General features: G+C 40.5%; 1 protein-coding gene across 10 annotated transcripts in view; it reads right to left on the bottom strand.

The window, feature by feature from the left end:
• Positions 1-3,992: 3,992 nt before the first annotated feature.
• Positions 3,993-20,698, bottom strand: part of EDARADD (EDAR associated via death domain) — a 31,988-nt gene continuing 15,282 nt past the window's right edge. For 3 of the 10 annotated variants that reach the window (XM_080389008.1, XM_080389016.1, XM_080389012.1), the window contains 5 exons: positions 17,716-17,774; positions 15,986-16,025; positions 12,472-12,572; positions 9,620-9,665; positions 3,993-7,125 (listed from right to left, as the gene is read on the bottom strand). In XM_080389008.1, coding sequence (XP_080245134.1) covers positions 6,749-7,125; positions 9,620-9,665; positions 12,472-12,572; positions 15,986-16,025; positions 17,716-17,774 — 623 coding nt within the window. In that variant the 3' untranslated portion in view covers positions 3,993-6,748. Of the gene's footprint in view, positions 7,126-9,619; positions 9,666-12,471; positions 12,573-15,985; positions 16,026-17,715; positions 17,778-20,698 lie in introns of all 10 variants that reach the window. The other 7 variants (XM_080389010.1, XM_080389017.1, XM_080389014.1 and 4 more) reach the window with 3 other exon arrangements.

Raw genomic sequence — 20,698 nt, 5'->3', positions numbered from 1 at the left:
ATTCTGTCCAGAACTAGAAGCTTCTCCCTACTGTACATACTGTTTATATGGTAATACACCACTATGGCCATTCAATGCTAATAACCTCAGTGGTTCTCTGTAGGTTGTCTCATCAAGAGTCCTTAACAGACTGGTAACAGATCAAAATTATGGGTTACGACACATTTGCCTCACCCAAAGCTGATGGATACACACATTATCTAGCTTTGCAGCGAGGCAACCGAAGTAAGCTACTAGTCCCCATTAACTGCCCAGTGGAAGTTACTCTCAGCTCATCTCTTGTACTGTTGTGTGGTACCAGAATAAATGTAATTTCTTCTCCTAGTTAATACAGAACCACAGGCCACAGGGGTAAAGCCTCTAGCACACTGTACTGCTCAGCAGAATTTTTTTGTGCAAGGACTTCATGTAGTCTCAAAACCCTGACATTGCTGTGTTCTCCATAGCTTTCATGAAGCTGTTGATGCAGTACAGCATTTTCTGATGGAAATTATTCCCCTAGCTGCTCTGAAAGGCTTTAGATTCAAAGTGGACGTGAGTCACTGCTTCTTGGTACACTGACATTAACATTTCAGTTGACAGCCCAGCTGGTTCAGCTGTTATTAGTTACAAGTTGATCAGTGGCCTTCCCTAACCTTCTCTAATGTGTCAATACTTGGCTTCAGTGATCATCCAGAACATCCAGCCTAATTAAAGCCTAAATGCACAAATCTTACAAATCACAGGGAAGAAAAATTGGTTGTTTTTTTTTTTTTTGAATGGGCTTACCCATTCAAAAGCTTAAAATTCTACTGCTACTTCAGAAACTAGCAAGCAATCTTTTTTTTTTGTTGTTGCAATGCCTGCTTTTTTAAGCAAAATATTGGAAGAGAAGGCTAAGAACAAACAGGACACAGATCAGGTATGTGGGCCAAAGGACAAACGAGTTACAGAGAAGTCGCTGGTCATTTTAAAAACCAGTTGTAGGCCACATAACCATTACAACATACTCACCCCTTCTTTTTTAAACCAGTGACAAACGCCACAGGATTCGGGAAGTAGTCAGGATCACTTCTTCATTTGCATTGCAATAGCTACTAAAGCAAACCTGTGCTTATGCCTGCTCTGTCTGCCCACCACCACGCCAAAAAAAAAAAAAAAAAAAAAAAAAAAAGTGCCATGGTCTACACAAACTTAGTGCCTTAATCTCTACGTACCCTAGGGAGATAAAAACCAAGAAACATCACACATCTGTGCAAAACAAAGAACTGTGCGATGTTCTCCCAGCTGGAGGCTGTGACCAAACCCAAGCTCCCTAGGACTACACCTTCACGCCTCGGCTACACCATCCTCCTCCCTGCAGCTGCCTTTGGATCTCCTGGTGGATCTTCGTGCTTCCAGATGGGCTTTTTGGCTGCATTTTCAAGGAAGAAATGAGAGGGCTGCAGTATCACCTCTCACCACGCGATGGTAGGTGTTCTCTGGTGGTTAGAGGGGAACAGGCTTTTAATAGACCTTTGAGTCGGTGAACGCCTCAGCTTCAGAGAGAGGCAACAGCAAATTAGGACAAACAAAAAAATCTAAAAAATTATGTGATTGTGAATGAACTGCAGCACGGGAGGAGTAGGGAAACCTCACATATATTGGGCACGAACATGAAAAAAAATTCCTCAGGCTCAAGGTACTCTTGCTAGGGTGAGGCACCAAGTGTCCCTTTCTTACTCATATCCTGGCTCTTCCTGTTAAAAAAATTTTTAGTTGTGCAAATGTGTTTTATGTCACCAACAACATGAAACCCTGGTTATTTTTGGAAACAAAAAGCATTCCCCAACTAAAAAGAGTAATTTTGATGCAAACTTGTAATAAAAAAAAGCACCTTTGTGTGGATATGTAAAGTTGCATACCTATCTCATGCCGCACACAGACACACAGAACACATTTATTATCCAAGTTCCTAACAAATTTGGCCTTGTTTCTGGAATTTTCTCAAAAGAAGATAAAAGGTGCAGCTGTAAGTAACTAAGATTTTCAGTCAAGGAAACCATTTCTGTACCTACATCAAAGGAAAGAGAAAGTTAACACCATAGACATTACTTCTCACCCATTATTTCTGACAGAAGCTACTTCTTTCTCTTCTGTTCTCCAGTCTCAATCCTTATCTTTATAGCACTGTGAAGGCCGGTAAACAAGGCCTCAACAAACCCAACACACCAATAATCTTTCGTGTCAGAGTGCAAAAAGGTCGAAGCCACCAGGACTGATCCCATCCTAACAAGACTTGCACTGCTCTTTCTTTCTCACACTTCAAGATTCTCATGCGACTCTCATTACCACAGAAACAAATAATCATTTACCCCACGACCTGCCTTTGAAATCAAGAATCACTATTTTACAAAGGTAAAATACAGAGATCAAACCAACTAGTAAGTCTGCCCAGCTGCTGGACTGCCACCCCTACAGAGGGTACAGGCAAGCCTTCCCCAAGCCTGTCAACTCCTCTTTGCCATCAGTTTCTTGTAAAAAAGAGTCAATCCTATCCTTGGCCAAGGTACAGGCAAACAAGGACTATAGATTCCACCTGTAATATAGTCTAGAATATATATATAAATAAATTTTTATTAGTGCTGCTCACATTCAGCCTGCCTGATCGGTAGATCCATGCCTTCCCTACCCTGCTAAGGCCAACCACTGACCACAGCCACGCCATCAGGGCGACCTGAGCTCAGGGGCTAGGAAAAGCACTTTTCTGTCCGCACAGGCAACAAGCCCAGGTCCATTTTTAATGGCTCTCGGCCCTACTGTCCAAAACTGACCCAAAACTTAAGGCTTCCAAGATATATTGCCATTAGTTATGAATAACTGATTGTTTTTCCTTCATGGACAGAACAACATGATATACTGCAAAAATTACAGAAGTCGGGTCCTCTCTACATTATTATAAATGCCATGCACTTTGTTTGGCCTTGTTTAAACAATACTGCTGACAAATAATTTCCAACTACGTCTGACCACAAGTCAGCAGTGTTAGCCTAACTTAAACCACCATAAAGCAGAATTTACATTTTTTTTCCACATGCTAACAGCCCGATTTGGAACCGTGGGAGGCAGTCCGTTTGAGACAGTGAAAAATACACAGTCTCTTGCACGAAGTACCATGCAGACTGAGCTGCACCTCTCTACTATTCTGTAGTGATTCAGGAAGTATGGTTTACAGTTTCTGTACAACTTGCTTCCAAGCAAGCACCTGGGGCCATATGCTGACTACCCTATCCTTTAGAGTAGGCTTCCAAAGGACAACCCCAAACCCATCCTGCATCCCTCTCCCCAAGGGAAGCGCAATGCAGCGCATAAGGCAACTGGACACCGTCACCATTTCGTGGGGACGCCCCATAGCTGACCTCACAGCAAAACTGGAGCCTCCTGAGCACAGGGCTGTAACTTTGCTGTTGAACAATTAGGCTCACCATGTCCTAGGTAAAGCTCCAGGAATGAAAGAATATAGTGGTTTGGACGTCTCCACAGAAGCTAAAAATGAGAGGGAAGGGCCGCTGATTATCCTGCAGGCACAGAGATGGCAGCCAAAGAACATGAAATCCCTGAAGGGAGAGTGGGTCCTGTATGGGAATACGAGAAACAAAACTGGTAGCCTAGCACAGCTAGATTCTCTAACCTTCATTATCAGATTGGTTATTAATTCAGGAAGACTTCACCCAGTGTAGGCCGCATACCTCTCTATAGTTAGTAACTCCACTGCAAGTTTTTAAATAAACAGATTTGCTCATCATCTTACAGAAATTAATGCATTTTTTGTATGGAAAAGATAAAAAAAGTGCATCTTCCTATCTTGAACAGCAGTATCTGTTGCAAACATAGATGCTTTAAGACACCATGAATCTTCTATATAAGATGGGTTTTTTTCACAGCACTAGTTGATAGTTCTCTGGTTCCAAGGCAACTGGTGAGAAGGAAAACACCTGTTTTCCTAGCTGTAAATAAAACCAAATACAATAAAGTCAAAAATTGACAATCTATATTTCTTCTAAAAATAGTATACATTATAACAAGATATAAGAATAAACTGAACACTCAGACCCATTATCTTGTAAACAGATATAAAACTAAAAAAGTGTGTACATCTCAATTCATGCTATACAAAGAGGAAAAGTATTTCAAGTATACTAACGAGTAATCCAGTGTATGATGAAGTTTAAAGCTAACATTTTCAACTCTCAGTGCTGAAAATTTATACAGAATCCACCTATGACCTCCCAGAAGCAGCTTTATTTCCATCAGACATGAATCCTTGCAGCTGACGTGGAGTTTTCAAGAGTTTCAAGGGATTAGAATTCACTTCCACAAGACAACAGTGTTTCTTCAAAATTTTACAAGTTTTAGCCAGAAAACAGGAAAAAAAAGGGGTAGATTTCAGTTGAACATCTCGATTCAGGAATGCTGCTGCATCATTTCATATTCCCCTTGTGAGTCTTAGGTGAGGGTGCCAGCTCCTTGCTGGGACTGCACCTACCAAAGGACAGCATGCTACAATATCACACACATATAGCTGCGGGACTTTATGGGAGAGAAAAGCTGCTGGCATACATGCCAGCACTCATCATTCAGAAGAACAATGTGGCACACAAGCACGTGATGCTAAGTCACGCATATATATAGGAGACCCAAGGCATGGGGCATTATGCTGGACAAGCTGCATTATGGACTGTTCCCACATATGCAGTGGATGCCTCTGCAGGAACCAAAAAGAACAGACAGCCCAGCCACAGCAGCAGTCCTCAAAGCTGATTTTAGAACTCCTAACTAAAGATAAAAGATGATTTGCAAAAGTCAGAGTTGGCCAACACCTATCGGGAAACCCCCATTCCCAGAAGAGGAACACGAAACATTTAAACCGCATCCCCAACGAGATACAGCAGTACAATTTCATCTTTATGAAATATGGCTAGAAACCTTACTGTTCCAAAAAGTAGCAGCTTTACTGAGGAATGCCTACAAAAAAAAAAAAAAGTTATTACAAACTCCAGCCTTCCACAAGCTTTCTAAAAAAAAATTAATTCAAACCTCAAATTTAGGTCAGCCTTTTCACCTTGAAACTAGATCTTCAGCTTCTCGAAGTCACCAAAATAAAGCTAATTTAATGTCACCCCAGAACTAGTTCCCGACATTGAAAATGTTAGTCTTTACTCCTAGCTCCTCTGTAACCATATCACTCAGTATCTTTAGTATAGTATTACTAGAGGTCCCTTTTCATTCTCTTACAGTTAGAAACTCAGTATACAGCATTAGATTTCCCTCAGCTTTGCTACTTAGTTATTTCTACTGGAGAAAAGTAAACCTGTACCCCATTCTAGTTTTGCCCCACATCTTGACATACTGTTCACCAGTGCTTTGGTATATACACCTATGTACATATTAGTATTGTCCGAGATGCTTTTAGCAAGGGTAACAACTAGAAGTATTTTTAAGATACAACGTATTTGCATGTGGCGTTATAGCTATAAAAGTACTTAATATAGCATATAACTGATTTTTCAGGAGGGTTTTTTTTTTTAAAAAAAAAAAAAATAGAACACAGAAGAATGGCAGGAAAAAGACCAATTCCTAAAATACTTAAAATGTAAAGAGCATAATTCAGAGTATCAAAGTTCTTTGAGAAAAGTCAGTCTAAACCACCATAAGTGCTTTAATAACCATCCACCTGGACTGTAGATGAATTCACCTGTTAATTTCCCATTAAAGTGGCTTTAACCAACACATAAACTTGTGCTAGCTTCACACAAGTGTGCAACTGCGTTGGTGTGGGACAGAAAGTAGGTCAGCCCACAGGACTGTAAAGAAAACCGCAGTCTGTGAAAAGGGAAGATACGCTCCATCCTAAGGAGACACCCTGGGGGAGGCATTAGCTGTCACCTCACACTGCAAAGCAAGAGGCATCTGACATGAACAGATAATTGCACTCAGAGTACATATTGTCTTCAAAACTTTCAAAAGTTATTTTAAACATAAAGCATTTTCAGGGGATTTTTTTTGGTCCCTAGTGGTTATGGGCTGGAACATCTCTCCAAATTGCAAGATTTCTTCTATAGCACGTATATGCCCTACGATGTAGTAGTATGTAATGAATTGTTTTGTTTCACACCTATTCTTGTCTACAAAAGAGATTTAAAGCTTACTTTGAATGTGATGTTGAAACATTGAATTAATTGCAACATGCAAATCCAAACCGCTGCTTGGAACACTCATGTGTTCCTGCACCAAAAACAGTGTCATAAAACGTTTAAAAAATTTTAAAAAAGGAAGAAAAATAAAAACTCATCATCATCTACTATGTAGAACACATTAATTTGTGGAAGGGCTGCCAGAAAGGCCAAGAGACTTGCCTTCTAATTGTGGCTTTCACAGCAGCAACAGCACACAATTGACATGGTTCACAGCTGCTGCAGTAAAACCAGTGGTCTGGTTTTGGTTTTTTTTCATTCCTCTTCTGCTTAGGAGGCCTACAAACAGCAGCAAAGAAACTGAAGGCATCTGTAGACCCAAGAACACAACCTGCATGATTCCATCTAGTTTTGGAAGGTTATCTTTGCAACCCTGAGGGCACAGAACATATATGTACGTGTATACAGCGCTTAAAGCTTACACAGTATATAAACCATCAGTACAAGCTCGCTCTTTCTTGCAAGAGAAACTTCCCATGTACTAATGGCAGCTAGTCCCAGCATTAAAAACATACGGACTAACAACTTTCTTTGACCTAGAAGTCATTCTGGTAAGTTCTGTTCCCTCTCTTGGGCCATTCCTCCTCCACCCATTTCAGCAGCACTTTCACAACATCAATTCTTTTATAAAATTTACAGAGATCAATTAGCTGCTCCACAGTCCGGTCACTATTCCGTAGCAAGAACTCCAAGGTGGGGCTTTGGGGCTTCTGCTCAAGGAAACACAATTCATCGTAAGTCATCCCCCACTTGCTTGCTAAATTTCTCCAGTTTTTCACTGTTGGGTGGCAGGGATCCAGCTTTAGCCTCACTGTGTACAACAAGTCCTCATCATTGAGCATGTCACTGATGGTCGGTGCGCGGAATAAGCACAAGGAGCAGGTGCCATTTTCCTTGCAAGTTTTCTTGAGATCTGCAATGAAAACCATGACATGCAGAGAAGTTAGGATCTACTTCTGTGGTTTCACCAGGAACAAAAAGTTAAAAGCACAAAGGGTTGAAGACTATTATGTTCCTGTGAATAGTTTCCGGAAAAGTCAGAATAGTGACACGTAATGCCATTCCTTATGAAGTACTCATGAAATTAACTTTCTAAGACTTCTCTCTTCAATACGCTCAGTGGCTACAATCAAAAGGACAGGAATTTTGAAAATACCATACTTACACTTTTACAGAAAAGGCATGCAATTCAATCCAGTGTGTGAGCTAGGATATTCTCCTTTTTTGTTTTTAGGAACTACGATGCTTCCTCAAATCTGCCACAACCTCTGCTTAAATCACCGACAAGATTATGTGTGCATTATATGCATCTTGTATACATGTGTTGTAGGATGAAGGAAAAGGTTTTGCACTTCTGAGCTTCATAACATGCCTTCATAACAACATGAAGTATTTGCACCAGGAGAATATCTGCTGACACATCTAGCTGCAAACACAACTAACATCTAGTACTTCAACACAATGAAAAAGAAAATGTTCCTATGCTTTGTAAGGGCTCTTACAATAAAAGCTGTCCGTGTTCTAAAATGAAAGCCTATTTTAAATGTACATTATGGAAAGGAATGAAGTGCATACTCCTCCATGTGTGAGAAAAATAAAAATACCAAGTCCTAAGATCTGCATCGAATACCGAAAATTGCCATTTAGAGCTTTCCCACACACAACAGTCAGTATCTCCCCAACACTGTGAACAATGTGGTGCTATCACACTATATTATATATTAATAACTTGTAAAAACATGTAGAAACTAGTTCTAGTTAAACACTAATACCAAGACCTTTAACACTGCAGTGGTGTAGGGCACTGTCTGAGCATTTTGGCTGCAGACAGGACCTTAACTCTCCCTCTCTCCTTTGGAGGACAAGAATTTGTTATCTCCAAAGAGTAGCAGATAATGGATGCAGCCCAGAAGCACTTTTTAAAGCTTCTGCCCTCCCTCCAGCTTCATTGTACAGCTTGGAATAGGGAAGCAACTGGTCCTGCTTGGGATGAAACTCTTGAAAAAGGGACACTACAATAAGAAAACTGATACTAATCAAAAGATTGATTAAAACCAACAGAAAACAGTGACACACAATTTACAAGTGCTGGATCAGTGCTGGTCTAAGAGATCTGAACCGTATCTCTGGCTAAGGGTGAATCTGGTACTCACTGACACCTACTCATACAGACAACAGCATCTGTTAAGGTTGGGGTGGTTTTGGTTAGTTTGGGTTTGGGTTTTTTTTTTCCCCCCATTTGCAGTAATTATTGTCAGATTGTGTGAAAATTCCAGAAAGACCATCAAATTGTGAGCTGAACGTAGCTTCTGCATGCACTTTGTTTTTTGTTTTTAGGGGAAGAACAGGCTATTGTTATTTTTGTAACACTGCTCACCAGCTTGCTTTTTTAGCAGGCCAGAGACAACTTCTGAAGTTTTCAACAAGTTAGGACGTGCAGCAACAACACTGCTGCAGACACATAACTTCATACAAATGCTTAGATTCTCTGTTAAGGGGAAACACGTTCTGGTGACATCTTTGCTCACAGGTATTCCACAGGCTTTGCAGCTGTTCTCCACAGAAATATATATGTTAATAACTCTGTTCTTCTTGTGCACTCTAAACTCTTGTTGGAGTGAGACAAACCTTGCTGGCTTCACTCATAGCAAGATTCACTTATACAAACAAGGGAAAACGAATATAATCCAAGGTTCTGGCTGAGCTCAAAGGGCAGGAGAGCACCCTATCTGAATTTCATCTTCTTTTTGCTTTGCAAGGGTGCCAGAGTAAGTTTCATCCTCCAATAGAAGCAGGGAAGAAGAGGTAAAGAGCACACAGGGCACAGTTAAAGGTAAACAAAACAAAACCAACCTGCTTCTTGTGCTATACTCTGCGCAGACTATCAAAAGCATTATAAGGAATCCTGGCTTTTCTAAGATGCCCTGTGTTAGATACTGATGAGCAGATGACGACCTACCCACTTAATTGCATGAACCTAATGCTACATGATAGGACAGGCTTCTTTACTAACAGGAAATTCTCAGTTGTTCGCTGCTAGATTAACAGGGCTGCGTATCACACACATACACCCCACCCCCAGCAGAGCTTATACAATTATGGGATAAGCCCCCACAGCCTACTGCCAACTCCTGCTCTCTCCCAATAGCTGTTTACAGATTTCTTCCAAAGGTGGATGCACTACATGTGTTGGAAAAACACTGCTTACACATTTCGTATGGTCTGCATTATTGATCACCGACCCCTCAGAACAAAGAAGCTGTAAATGACACTGGTAGTGAAATGAGCTCCAGAAGCATCCATTACTCAAGCAGATCTTGGTTACGACAAACAGCAGCTTTTAATAAAGTACTTTCAAAGAAAATCTAGGAATAAAATATACAGAGCAGTAAAAGCTGACATATTACCGGAGAGTGATTCGTCACTGTGGTTTTGTGTGTCTTCGTCTTCTGGCTACAAAGCAGAAAACAAATATAAATCAAAACAATGTATTTGAACATCAGAATAACTATTTGGCTGATCTACAAGTGGCAAGAGATTACTCAAAAGAATCCCGAGCTACCTGTAAAGTCAGACAGGGAATATATCTGGTTTTGAGGGATTACTGACAATCTGCAGTCTTTTCAGGCAGCATTTTCATGCACTGGCTCACAAAACTGTCCTGTTGGTTATATCCACTGAACAATGTAATCTTTATTAATTACATGCTATGGGGTTACATCTTTCAGGTAATTTGTTCTTAAACCCTCAACAGCTGTTCAACAATTCACATGGTTTGATTAAAAGATTTTTTTAAATGCTTTGTAATGAAAAACAAAAGCAAGATTTCTGCCTGTAACATGCAGCAGTAAGGGATTGTTTCATTGATCTAGGAAAAGTGGAAGAGCCTCTTTTTTTTTTTGGTTTGTTGTTGGAGTTTTTTGTTGTTTTTGTTGTTTTTTTTTTAACAAACTTCTTTACACACATACGAAACTTTTCTAGGCAACAGGTGGACTTGAAATTTTCTGCTGTCTCACGTGTAACCCTCCTCCTGTTTGAAGTCAACATTCCCTCAGTAGCTTTTTGCCTGCTAATTAAACATAATGAAATTACTTCGCAGCTTGAGACTGCAACACATGTTGCAGTATTTCAATTCTACTATTTAGAGAGCAACATCTACAAACTGGAAGGACAGCACCTTAATCCTGCGGGAAGCTGCAGCTGCCCTCACTTTAACTACACAGGTGCGGAGCCAGGTGAAACAGCTTTCTTCTGTCAAGGACTTAAAGATGAAAGCAGAAGGGGATTTTCCCCTTAGATAGCTGCAATGAAGTATTGTTGATTTTTTTGTACTGCGTCATCTTCCAAAACCATAACGGGAGGCTTCTTAACATTTCGCAGGCTGTGCACGCAAACGCAGGTCAACTGGGTAACAATACAGTGTAATAAGATACTCTATTCCTACCTGCTACACCTTCTTTACTAAGAAACCTACTAAAAATAGAACATAGCCAGTTTCAGTTGATGTGGTGAACACGCATACATTCACAGTCCGATTACAAAGCAAGCAAGCTATCTCCAAAATATTTAAAGACTTTGTTAGGAAAGGAAAAATTTGCATGCTGTTCTCAGCATTTCTTTATTCCCCGAAAACTGCAAGATCACACACGCAGCATCAATTCACCCCACAAAATGTCTGCCCTCTGCTCAAGAGAGATCTAACACTGCACGTGCTGCTGGCAGCAGAACAATCCTCGCCATTATCTTCTAGTAGTTTACTTTTCCACTGACACCGCGTAAGCTTTCTCGGGACAGAGCTTTTTAAAGATGAATTTGGCCTTCATGGCAACATGTGAGCACCCAAAGTTCAAGTAAATTAAATCTGGAGATCCTGATTATAGTCGTTGTCTCCATTCCCACAAATTCCTTTGAAAGGTAGAGCATTATTACTGAGCCTTGAGGAGCAAATCCCTGGAAGGGTAACTCATTGGGAGAAGGAGCCAGCCCATCGCAGCTCAGCCTCCCCAGAGATCTGATTCAAAAGAAACAAGTAAATAAAAAGGGGGGGGGGGGAGGTGAGGGAAAAGCTGATACTAGTAGTTCACTTTGTTTGCAATAGCTACATTGCTGTCCTAAGCTTCAGTAACATTTCCGAGACTATGAATTCATGAAAGTTCAAACCATACTGTAAAAGCTAATATCTAAATGCTTTTTAAGAGATGTCATTATACTCATGTCCTGTGCTAAAAAAATACAAGTGGCTAGTACTGCAAAAAGTACAAAGAAAAACTGGCCTACTTGCCTGTGCCATAAATCTGTTTTCAAATTCTTATTTTTACTGATCAGCTAAAACCACTTTTATCAAGTCAGATGCACTGAGATGTACTCAAGATCATTTTCTTATAATGTAATTGCAATAAGACAATGAAGCGTTACTACCAATGAAATGAAGGTATTATGAAAGGATATTTTTTGCCCATAATTAAAATCCAATCAACCTCTACAGGTCTAATCAAAGCCATATACCCATGCACAGTCTGAAAATAAGCAGAAAGTTTTCCAGCTCTATAGAACCATTGACACCATCTGTGAAACACATACCAAACCCTTGTTCGTTTCTGATGAAATTCAGCTGGGATTCTGGGATAAGGAAGCCTTTTAATTCTTTATCTTGCTGGAAAATGTTCATTCATTTCTCTTCTCCAGGTTTTCTCCTCAACCCAAAGAGAATCAATTTGAAATTCAGCAAATAACATTCACTTGAAAGATGGCAACCATGGGGCATGGGGGTCACTCAGCATTGCCTGCCCTATGGCGCCGTTAAGATTGGTGGTGCGTGCTTCCACTACGGGAAAAGCAGTGTCCCAAAGTCAAAAAAGAACTGTCAAATGCCTCTCCCCCAGGGCAAAACACAAGGAGTCCAAAACCTAGGATTCCTTACTTCTTCACTTATTCTCTGCCCTGGCTCTATTTCCAGTAGGAAGAGGGGAGAGCATGCGTGACAAAGCCCTAACTCTTTGGCAGCTCTTCTGAGCATCTACATGCTGATCAAAATGTATCTCAACTACAAAGTACACGTTAATGAATGAACAACCTTTCTTTTGCTCTCCTCCACAAAAGCTCAGTTCATGGAACCCTTGGAAAGAGAGCCTATTTCTGGTCTGTTTTACTGAGTAAATCTGTGCTCTCCAGATACAGCCTGAAACTATATTTATTTATTAACATACTTATTTAATCAACAGCAATGACCTAGTTCACATTCGGGTATCATTTTTCTTACCTGTTGGATTAGGCCAGAATCTGATGTAAGGGTCTTGATGTTCACAGATGCAATTTCCAACGTAACTTGATCTGCTAGGTACTCCTCATCTAAGACAAAGACTGTTAAACACTGGTTTTCCACCCCAAACACAAATTTAAATAGCAAGACTATCAAACATAAATTACAGGTGTCTAGCATACGAAATTTAACTCCTTATGATGATCAGTCACCGGGAAATGCTGGATTAAAAAAACAAAATATTAAATTGGCAGAGAGTGCAACAATCATGCAGAGCATGACTGCGCAGGGAAAAATAATCCTTGCAGAGATCAGATATTAGTGTAGCAGTTGCTTTTTAAACAAACACACTATTTTTGAAGCAAGAGTCACGCTCTTTCGGAAAACTGCCGGAAGAACATTAACTGAACTAAGACATCAAAGTAAGCTGAAGATGATTGTCAAAAGTCACTATAATTTTTACTTTGTTTTTCTCATCACAATTGTAGTAATTGTTGAAATATATACTACACAAATATTTACCTTTCATTCTGCCCCTTTTGCGAATTAGGCTCATACTACTTATCTCTGCTATAGAGGAGTTTCCTGAACCACTGAAATAACCCATTTCAAAGTGTGTTTATCAGCTGCACTGGGAGTCCACTGAAAAGCACAATATTCCCCAGCACAGTACAAGCTTCATTTCAGCCCTCAAAAAGGGGTTCAAGGGATACATAAGCCCTTCGTGAACCTTGTGCAAACAGACAAATTTCACTCTGCATAATGAAAAAGATCCTCATGACCCAACCATAGAGCTTGTGTTCTACGTGTTTTTACACCCAAAGACTCTCCGTGGTGGTGACTACATTTGTAGTGCTGGTACATTTCCCCTTGCTGTTTGTTTAGTGGTAAGATCTCATTAAAGAACAGCTATTATCTTTATGAATCATCAGATAAGGAAATATGTCTTCTTTTTGTTATTTGACTCAAGAAATTGATCTGAATCAAAGAATTCATCTGTACACTTGCAAGAAAAAAACCCCAAATCACTACTTTCCTCTTTTTCTGGTTTTATATAGTATTCCACCCCCCTGCAGGACATATGTTTAGTACGGATCATCTTTATTCTTTATGACTGTAGGACCGCAGGCAACAGCAACAATAACAAAGACAGAGTCTGGCTGAAAATGCAGAGTATGGTCACCAAAATTGCACTTCATTTCTGTGGAAACCTTATGTGTGACTTTTGTTCTGTATTTCAGTGGAGGTAGAATTATAATCAAAACTTGATGTAAACTTTAAGCCTAGTCCTGCAAGATGAGAAGTTCCCTCAACTCATCTTTAATTCAGAATTGGTAGAGGGTACTAAGAATTCTAATAAATTATGGCCCCAAAACAGTACATTAATTGACCTATAAAAGCAATCGAACAACCCCTCCACCACCACCAATGTACTGTCTATTCAAGCATTAAATCTGAAGCAAACGTAATTTTGCATTACACACAATCCAACCTGCACATCTGTAACACTTTTTAGCTCAAAGATTCATATTTCTAGTCCATGTATTTGTAGAAATAGTTATGAAAAGTCATTCTCAGAAAAAAATTAAATCACAGAAATGAACAGAGTATTAAGAGGTATTCACACCACTTTCAACTCCAAAGGGGACATGTCAAGCTATATTAGTACTTACATATTTTTAGCAAAAGGAAGCAGAAACTAAAATTAAAAAACTCGAGTTCACTTCCTTTCTACAGAAAGTGCTGGAATTTCTACTTCCTCTCAGCTTTCCATTTTAAATTAAATGCTTTTAAAACAGGCAAACTCAGGTTTCAAACAACTTTGACAAACCTGACATTTAGGAATTTATCTGATTAATTTTGAGGAGGATCTAACATCATGGATGCACTAAAAACGAGGACATGGAAAAGAATGTAACAGAGTGTTAATAAACAATTTTGAAGGAATAAACTACCTGCCTGCAAATAAACAGAAAGCAGTTTACGATCTCCAGTTGCATCCATCCAACATTCTCCTCCCCTACTAAACAGCACTGCTGAGAAGCGTTCATTTCCTCTGGCTGGCTCCCTCAAGCCCCCAAAATAGTCTCTAACCTTCCTTTAACCCCAGCGGTATATGGCACACACCCCTCAGCAGAAGTTTCCATTGCAACCAGCTTCTGCAGAGTTTCCTGCGTCTGTCCCCACGGCAGACCTGCTGCGCGACACACGATGCAGAGCGTGCAACCTGCAGAGCGCTCCACAGCTGAGGCCCTGCCAGTGCATCCCCTGGGCAAAAGCCAACAGCGAAGCCTGGGATGACAAAAAAAAACCCCAAAATCCCAACACCCCATATGTAAAGGAAACCATAAAGGGGACATTCACGCTCTGTAATCCAAGTATTTTACTTTGCTGCAATATAGAATCTGTACTCCCTCACCCCATGTTCAGTGAGAAGAGGCAGGAATTTGTGCGGCGGACCTGTATTAAGTTCCCAAGTAGATGGTATTAATGTTAAAGAAAATGTAGTTTGAATTAAGAAATTTAAATCGCTGAAGTTGCTAACTGGCATAACCAGGCCTCGGCCCTTGCACAGCCCTAATCCAAGGCTGGTTTAAAACCCAGTCAAGTTGATCAGTAGGAGAACAGAAAAACTATAGATGATCAATTTGTCTACACAGGTGCTTTCTGAAACGCAGATGTCAACATTAAAAAAAATAACATAGATAAACAGGAATTGCTTGTTCAAAGACTTAAGTGCACTTGAAGGATTGTGTGAGTGAAAGCAGGTGGAAAGAAGATCGTGATCTGAGGAGGGGCTTGGAACGGAGGCAGACTGGAACCGAACAGATGAATCAGCTGGGATGGGTCAGGTGATGGATTCGGAGAACTGACAAGACCACAGGAAACTCCTGAAAACTTTAGACATGGACTAATGATTTGGTATAGTGTATGTAAGCTCTGCTGTATCTCTGTTCTCTGCCAGTCACTGAGGTGGTGGCCCAACTCTGAGTTGTGATTAAAGCAACCCTAGTGGTGCCCACATCTGTGTGAATTTCTCCTTTAACAATTAATACCTGCTGAAAGTAAAAGACGGCATGAGTTATTTGGTTATAGGGCTGGGAATGCAATCAGTGGCAAGAGACCTTGGAGATATTTCCAGATTATATTTCTGATAGCCTGAAGGCACTGGTAATCTTTTCAAAACCACCCTCTAACATTATCATGTCTCTACCACCTGTTCTCTGAACACTGTTTTTCAATGGCCACACAGTATTTTCCTTTCAGATTGAGAGCCAAGATCTTCTCATGAGTTTTAGACTGACTTTTAGTTAACTAAACTTTGGAAAGAAATTACAGAAGCAATAGATAACACAGCAAACTGACCTTAAAAATGCAGAAGACACTACATTAAAAACATTAACATCTAGCAAAAAGTAAACGTATTTCAATCTGTTCGATAACACCTATGGTTTTACTGCACATAACACCACAGATCTACGACACCTGAACAGACAGAATTCACAACACTCACCTTTAGGTACTCCCGTGTCTTGGACAGGATATTTTTCAGTCTGTCACAAAAAGGCAAGAGACACAGATTTTTTTATATATTTTTAGTGTAATCGTGCTGGAGAAAAGAGTATACAGAACTGCACAATCACAGCTGAATCTCTTGAATTGCTACTAGTTCATCTGTCTACAACCACATATATAGTAAGACTCTTATGTGGGAACTGAGATGCTACTAACACTACTGATTAGCACATCCAAGAGTAATAAAAGATTGCTGCTTTGCTGTGTTTTTTCTCAAGGTATTACTTTTTAGTGGAAGAGCAGAGATCAGGAAAGAAGTTTTGCCACTTAAATTCAAAATAATATGAAAAAGGTAACGCATACGAGGAGGAAGAGAGGTGACTTCAAAAGCACTTTTAGCAGATACAAGCTTTTACTAAAATGTCACTGTACTGAGGGAAAAAAATATTTTTCCCTTCTGTTCCAAAAGTAAAAAGCTGATTGAGACACAATAGAAAACTATTATTACTGAGTTTAATGGAATAGCTTGTTATAAATGTTATAACTTACTATTATACCTGAAACCTATTGCTTTCCCTATGACCACTACCCCTAACTAAAAGTAGGTGTGCCTTTTATAGATGCTGTAACCAAGCAAACAGATTAAAAGGCATCTTTATTTAATGGAGGGGGGGGGGGGGATAAGCAAACTTAAATTTGTCTCAGACATAGCAACTTTCCCTCATCTTTTAAAAAACCTGCCCTTAGCAAAACAGAGCATCTAATTTAGGCAGTCCACAAAAACAAAGTCTGTATCTTTTACTAAAACCTGCTAACACAAATGCATGTACACAGACTGCAATAACCGATCCCAGTGAAGGATCAGCATTTAAAGTACCAGTAACATTTTCAGAGTTTGCTGCTGACTACCTGTTGCAAAGCTTCAAAATGAGAAGAAAACACCAAGGCAAAGCAATAGCTTGCTCTACTTGCCATCCATTAAATAAAACACAAAATATAATGAATTTGTAACTACATTAGATCTTCTCTAATTTACGGCACTGTAACTTTTCCCCAACATAAACAATCCACAGCAACATTAAAAAGAAAAACTCTTCACACTTCACAGAATTTCACGTTACTTTTAGCTGATATACTCCTGTCTCAGCATAAGACTGGCATGTCTAATATCCTAAGATATCCCAAGACAAAAACCTTGTCATAAACGGTGTTATCTCTGCCAGCAAGCACTGGAGCACACCAGCTGGTCTCTCCTGAGGTTCACCCATGCCTGCTGGAAGGGCACTGCTCTTTGGTCTTACCTTGCCATGACTTTGACTCATCAGACAAAATAGGTACAGGAAGGAACAACAACTTAGTACAACTGAAATTTTAAGTCCTAGGTGGGTTTTCTTATTCTTCCAACCCATACAGACAGAAGAATGTCAGCACCAGTCTTGGTTGTCGGGGCTTTTTTACATTAAAAAAACGGTACCGTCATAGCCTCTAGAGGCTATCCCATGGACAGCTCAGCTGATGCCATCCACTTCAGCTTATTTACCTATTGGTATTTTCACTTACACTTCAATGGCACAAGGTCGGTAAATTAACATCTGTTTACACAATCTTACAGACAAGCAAAACTCACAGTCTGAGTTAACATCCCTCAGTGTTTCACCTCACTCCTGCACTACACTACTGTAGAGAGATACAACGACTTGAACTGTATCAGACCAGAAACACACGTACCATCGTCAAGGAAAGAGTGCTTGGATCTGTATCCTCCACCGGCTCTTTTGCTGCATGATCTGCTGGAAATAAGAAAGCTTTGTCACTGCGTAATCCTCAAAATATTTCTGTCTGGCAATTTATATTTTGCTTCTTTGTCTGACCAAGATAAAGCACAACTATGCAGCCACTACATGCGTTGTGTCAAATTACATTTCCACAAGAATACATGACAAACTAGAAAATGTCAGAGCTACTAGCACATAGATGAGAAGCTACATGCAACAAGGAAACCCAATGCTAAGCAAACAAAAGATAGACTTAAATGAAAATTCACAATTATTTTCTGGGGAAAAAAATAATCACAAAACAATACAGCAATCCAGTAAATATGCTAAAAGCCAATTTTGTTCTCCTAGTGACAACACTCCGTTTTTTCTTCAAAGCAATAATTCAAACAGTAAACATACCCGCTACAACAAAAATTAATACTATAATAACCAGCAGATCGTAGTACAAAACCTAATAAAAAAACGTTGAGGTAAACTAATTATTTGCATACAATAGAATCATAAACTTCAATTATATTAACAGGAAAAGGATACAAAAATAAATTGTCAAAGCACTTGCAGGTGAATCATTAAATGTCAACTGCTCTGCATCAATGGCTAAATTAACAAATAATAGCAGGGTACTTACAAAAAGTACACAGAGAATCTGAAACAAATCTCACACAGAAGTCAGGATTCACAAAACCACTCCCGTAATTAAACACCACCCTGCCCTTTTCTCGAGTAATCTCTTCTGTTGGCAACTATCACACTTTCAAAACCTGAAAAGCATTTTAAATTATGTAGTAGGATTTTTACCCCCTCCCTGCCACTCTCATTCTAGAAGTCCCTAAACTTACTACAAGTATACATTAAATGTTTTCAGCTGCAACCAGTAAGAGGTGATCGAATCAACATTTGGTGATTACCTTCTCCCAAGCATGGAAACAAGTGCATTTAGAACACAGCCCCAGAAATTAATCACAAAATGCGCAGTACAAACACTGAGCCCCAAACCAGCCCAGAAATTGCACACATACTACGCTAACCAACTTAAATGTAGCATAATTGTTCACTTTGGAACCTCCTCCAACAAATCTACTCAATACAACAGCACAACAAGCTTAAAGCATAAGGCAACACAAGACAGTACGTATCAACGAAAGTGGCAGCAGCGGGCCAGAAGCACCTCCGGGGCTCTGTTGTCCCTCGGGCGCCGTGAGGCAGCCCCAGGGCAGCAGCAGCTGCGGGGTGCCCAGGGGCAGTGCCCAGCCCCTCTGCAATGCCAGGCTGAGCCCTGCTCAGCGCTGCTGCCCGCAGCAAAACCACACGCATTGCCCGGGCAGGTGGCACACCAACCATCAGAGGGGTCGGATCTACAAGGCTTGAGCACAGCCTCTGCACGCAGAATGCTCTAAAAAGGCAGAGGCCTATGAAATTTCAGATGAGCATGTTCACGCTGCAGTACAAAGCTTAGGAAGACATATGCAGAAGAAGAAACCCCCCCAAATCAAAACCCCGTATTCTTGTCACACGCACCCTTTTTGGTGAACATGAAATGCCTGCTCCAGAATCATGGCATCAACAGAATGTTCTGGATAAAGCCTGCCCTGATAGCAAGTGCCAGCACAAACCGCCATAAATTCTCCAACTCAAATGTGGAGAAGTTGAGAGTCAGACTGGGAGATGAGCAAATACAATAAGCTGGCATAAGACACTGCATGAGAGTAGGGCCAAAATCGGAGGATCCAGGTGGGAACCATAGCGGAGAGCTGTGAAGGAACTGGAAAGGGAGCTGGGGCAAAGAGAGAAGCCCGCCCTGTAAAGGACAGCTGAAAAAGGAGGCGGCACTGGGAGCCAAAGAAAGGCTCCAGGGAAGGTGGCCAGCCCAGGAATCCCCAGTTTCACTGTTTCTCCACTGTCAGCAAAGACCCAAGAAACCCCGTGGCAAAGCATGTGACTTATCGTCAGTTTATTCTGGAGGCCTTACAGCTCCTCCTTACAGATTCTTAGATGCATTTAAAAAAAAAAATAAATATCTTTTTGTTGCCGTTGTAATATAAGGGGAACTTTGAGGTAGCTGAAAGCAGACCCCACAAAATGTCCATGCCCTGGTGAACCTTGGTGGCTAGTGCAGCTATTGTAAGGGCTTCATCCCCTATCTTCTGTTACAGGTCCAAGATAACGGCCAAGGTACATTGTGACACTGGTGATTTATTTTCCACAATCCAGAGGGAAGCACTGAAAAAATGGCAGAAACTCCAAGAACACAGGCATTTGAAATAAGGACTTGACAGACCCCAGGGTGACTCTACAAGACGTGATGGGAGTGGTACCTCTAACTGCCTCCTGCTTTCTAGGTCTCATAGAAACACAGTCACTGTGAATCTGTGATTTTGCATCTTTCTTGCTTACCATCCATCCTGAAAAATATTCTAAAAGTTCATTTCTTTTCCTGTACCTCAGTTTTTCCCCTTTTGTTTTCCTAGTTCTTTATGAAGAACAGCATTTTCCATGTTTTTTAGGTTATAGAGCACTACCAAGTCCCAACATTTGCTCTAAGTGGCATGTATGTGTATGAATATTCGTACCCAAGAATAAAGGCTCCACATGCCGGGCTGTGGATGACTCAACATGGTTTTGTTGAACACCGACTGTAGACGGATATTTTGGAAATCACAGTCTTAATATTTAATTGTGAATAAGCCCACCCAAACGCCACGTCCCCTCTCTCCCACACACATCTCCCGCAGCATTCTGCAGCTCATGTCAAACAGCTGGATGCAGGTGCACAAAACAGCAGAGAGGAAAGTTCTCTGTTTCTCTCCACTGTAAAACATCCACAGTTTTGCATGTTGAAAGGTCAAGAGGAAACACAGGTATCACCTGACTATTCAGCGCAGATCATCTGATTTCACAATTACTTTGACAGACAGCTTGATAACAACATTATC

This window comes from Falco punctatus (assembly GCF_963210335.1).
Source record: "Falco punctatus genome assembly, chromosome: 5".
In the NCBI taxonomy this organism is placed as follows: Eukaryota; Metazoa; Chordata; class Aves; order Falconiformes; family Falconidae; genus Falco; species Falco punctatus.
This window is presented reverse-complemented; position numbering and strand designations above follow the sequence as displayed.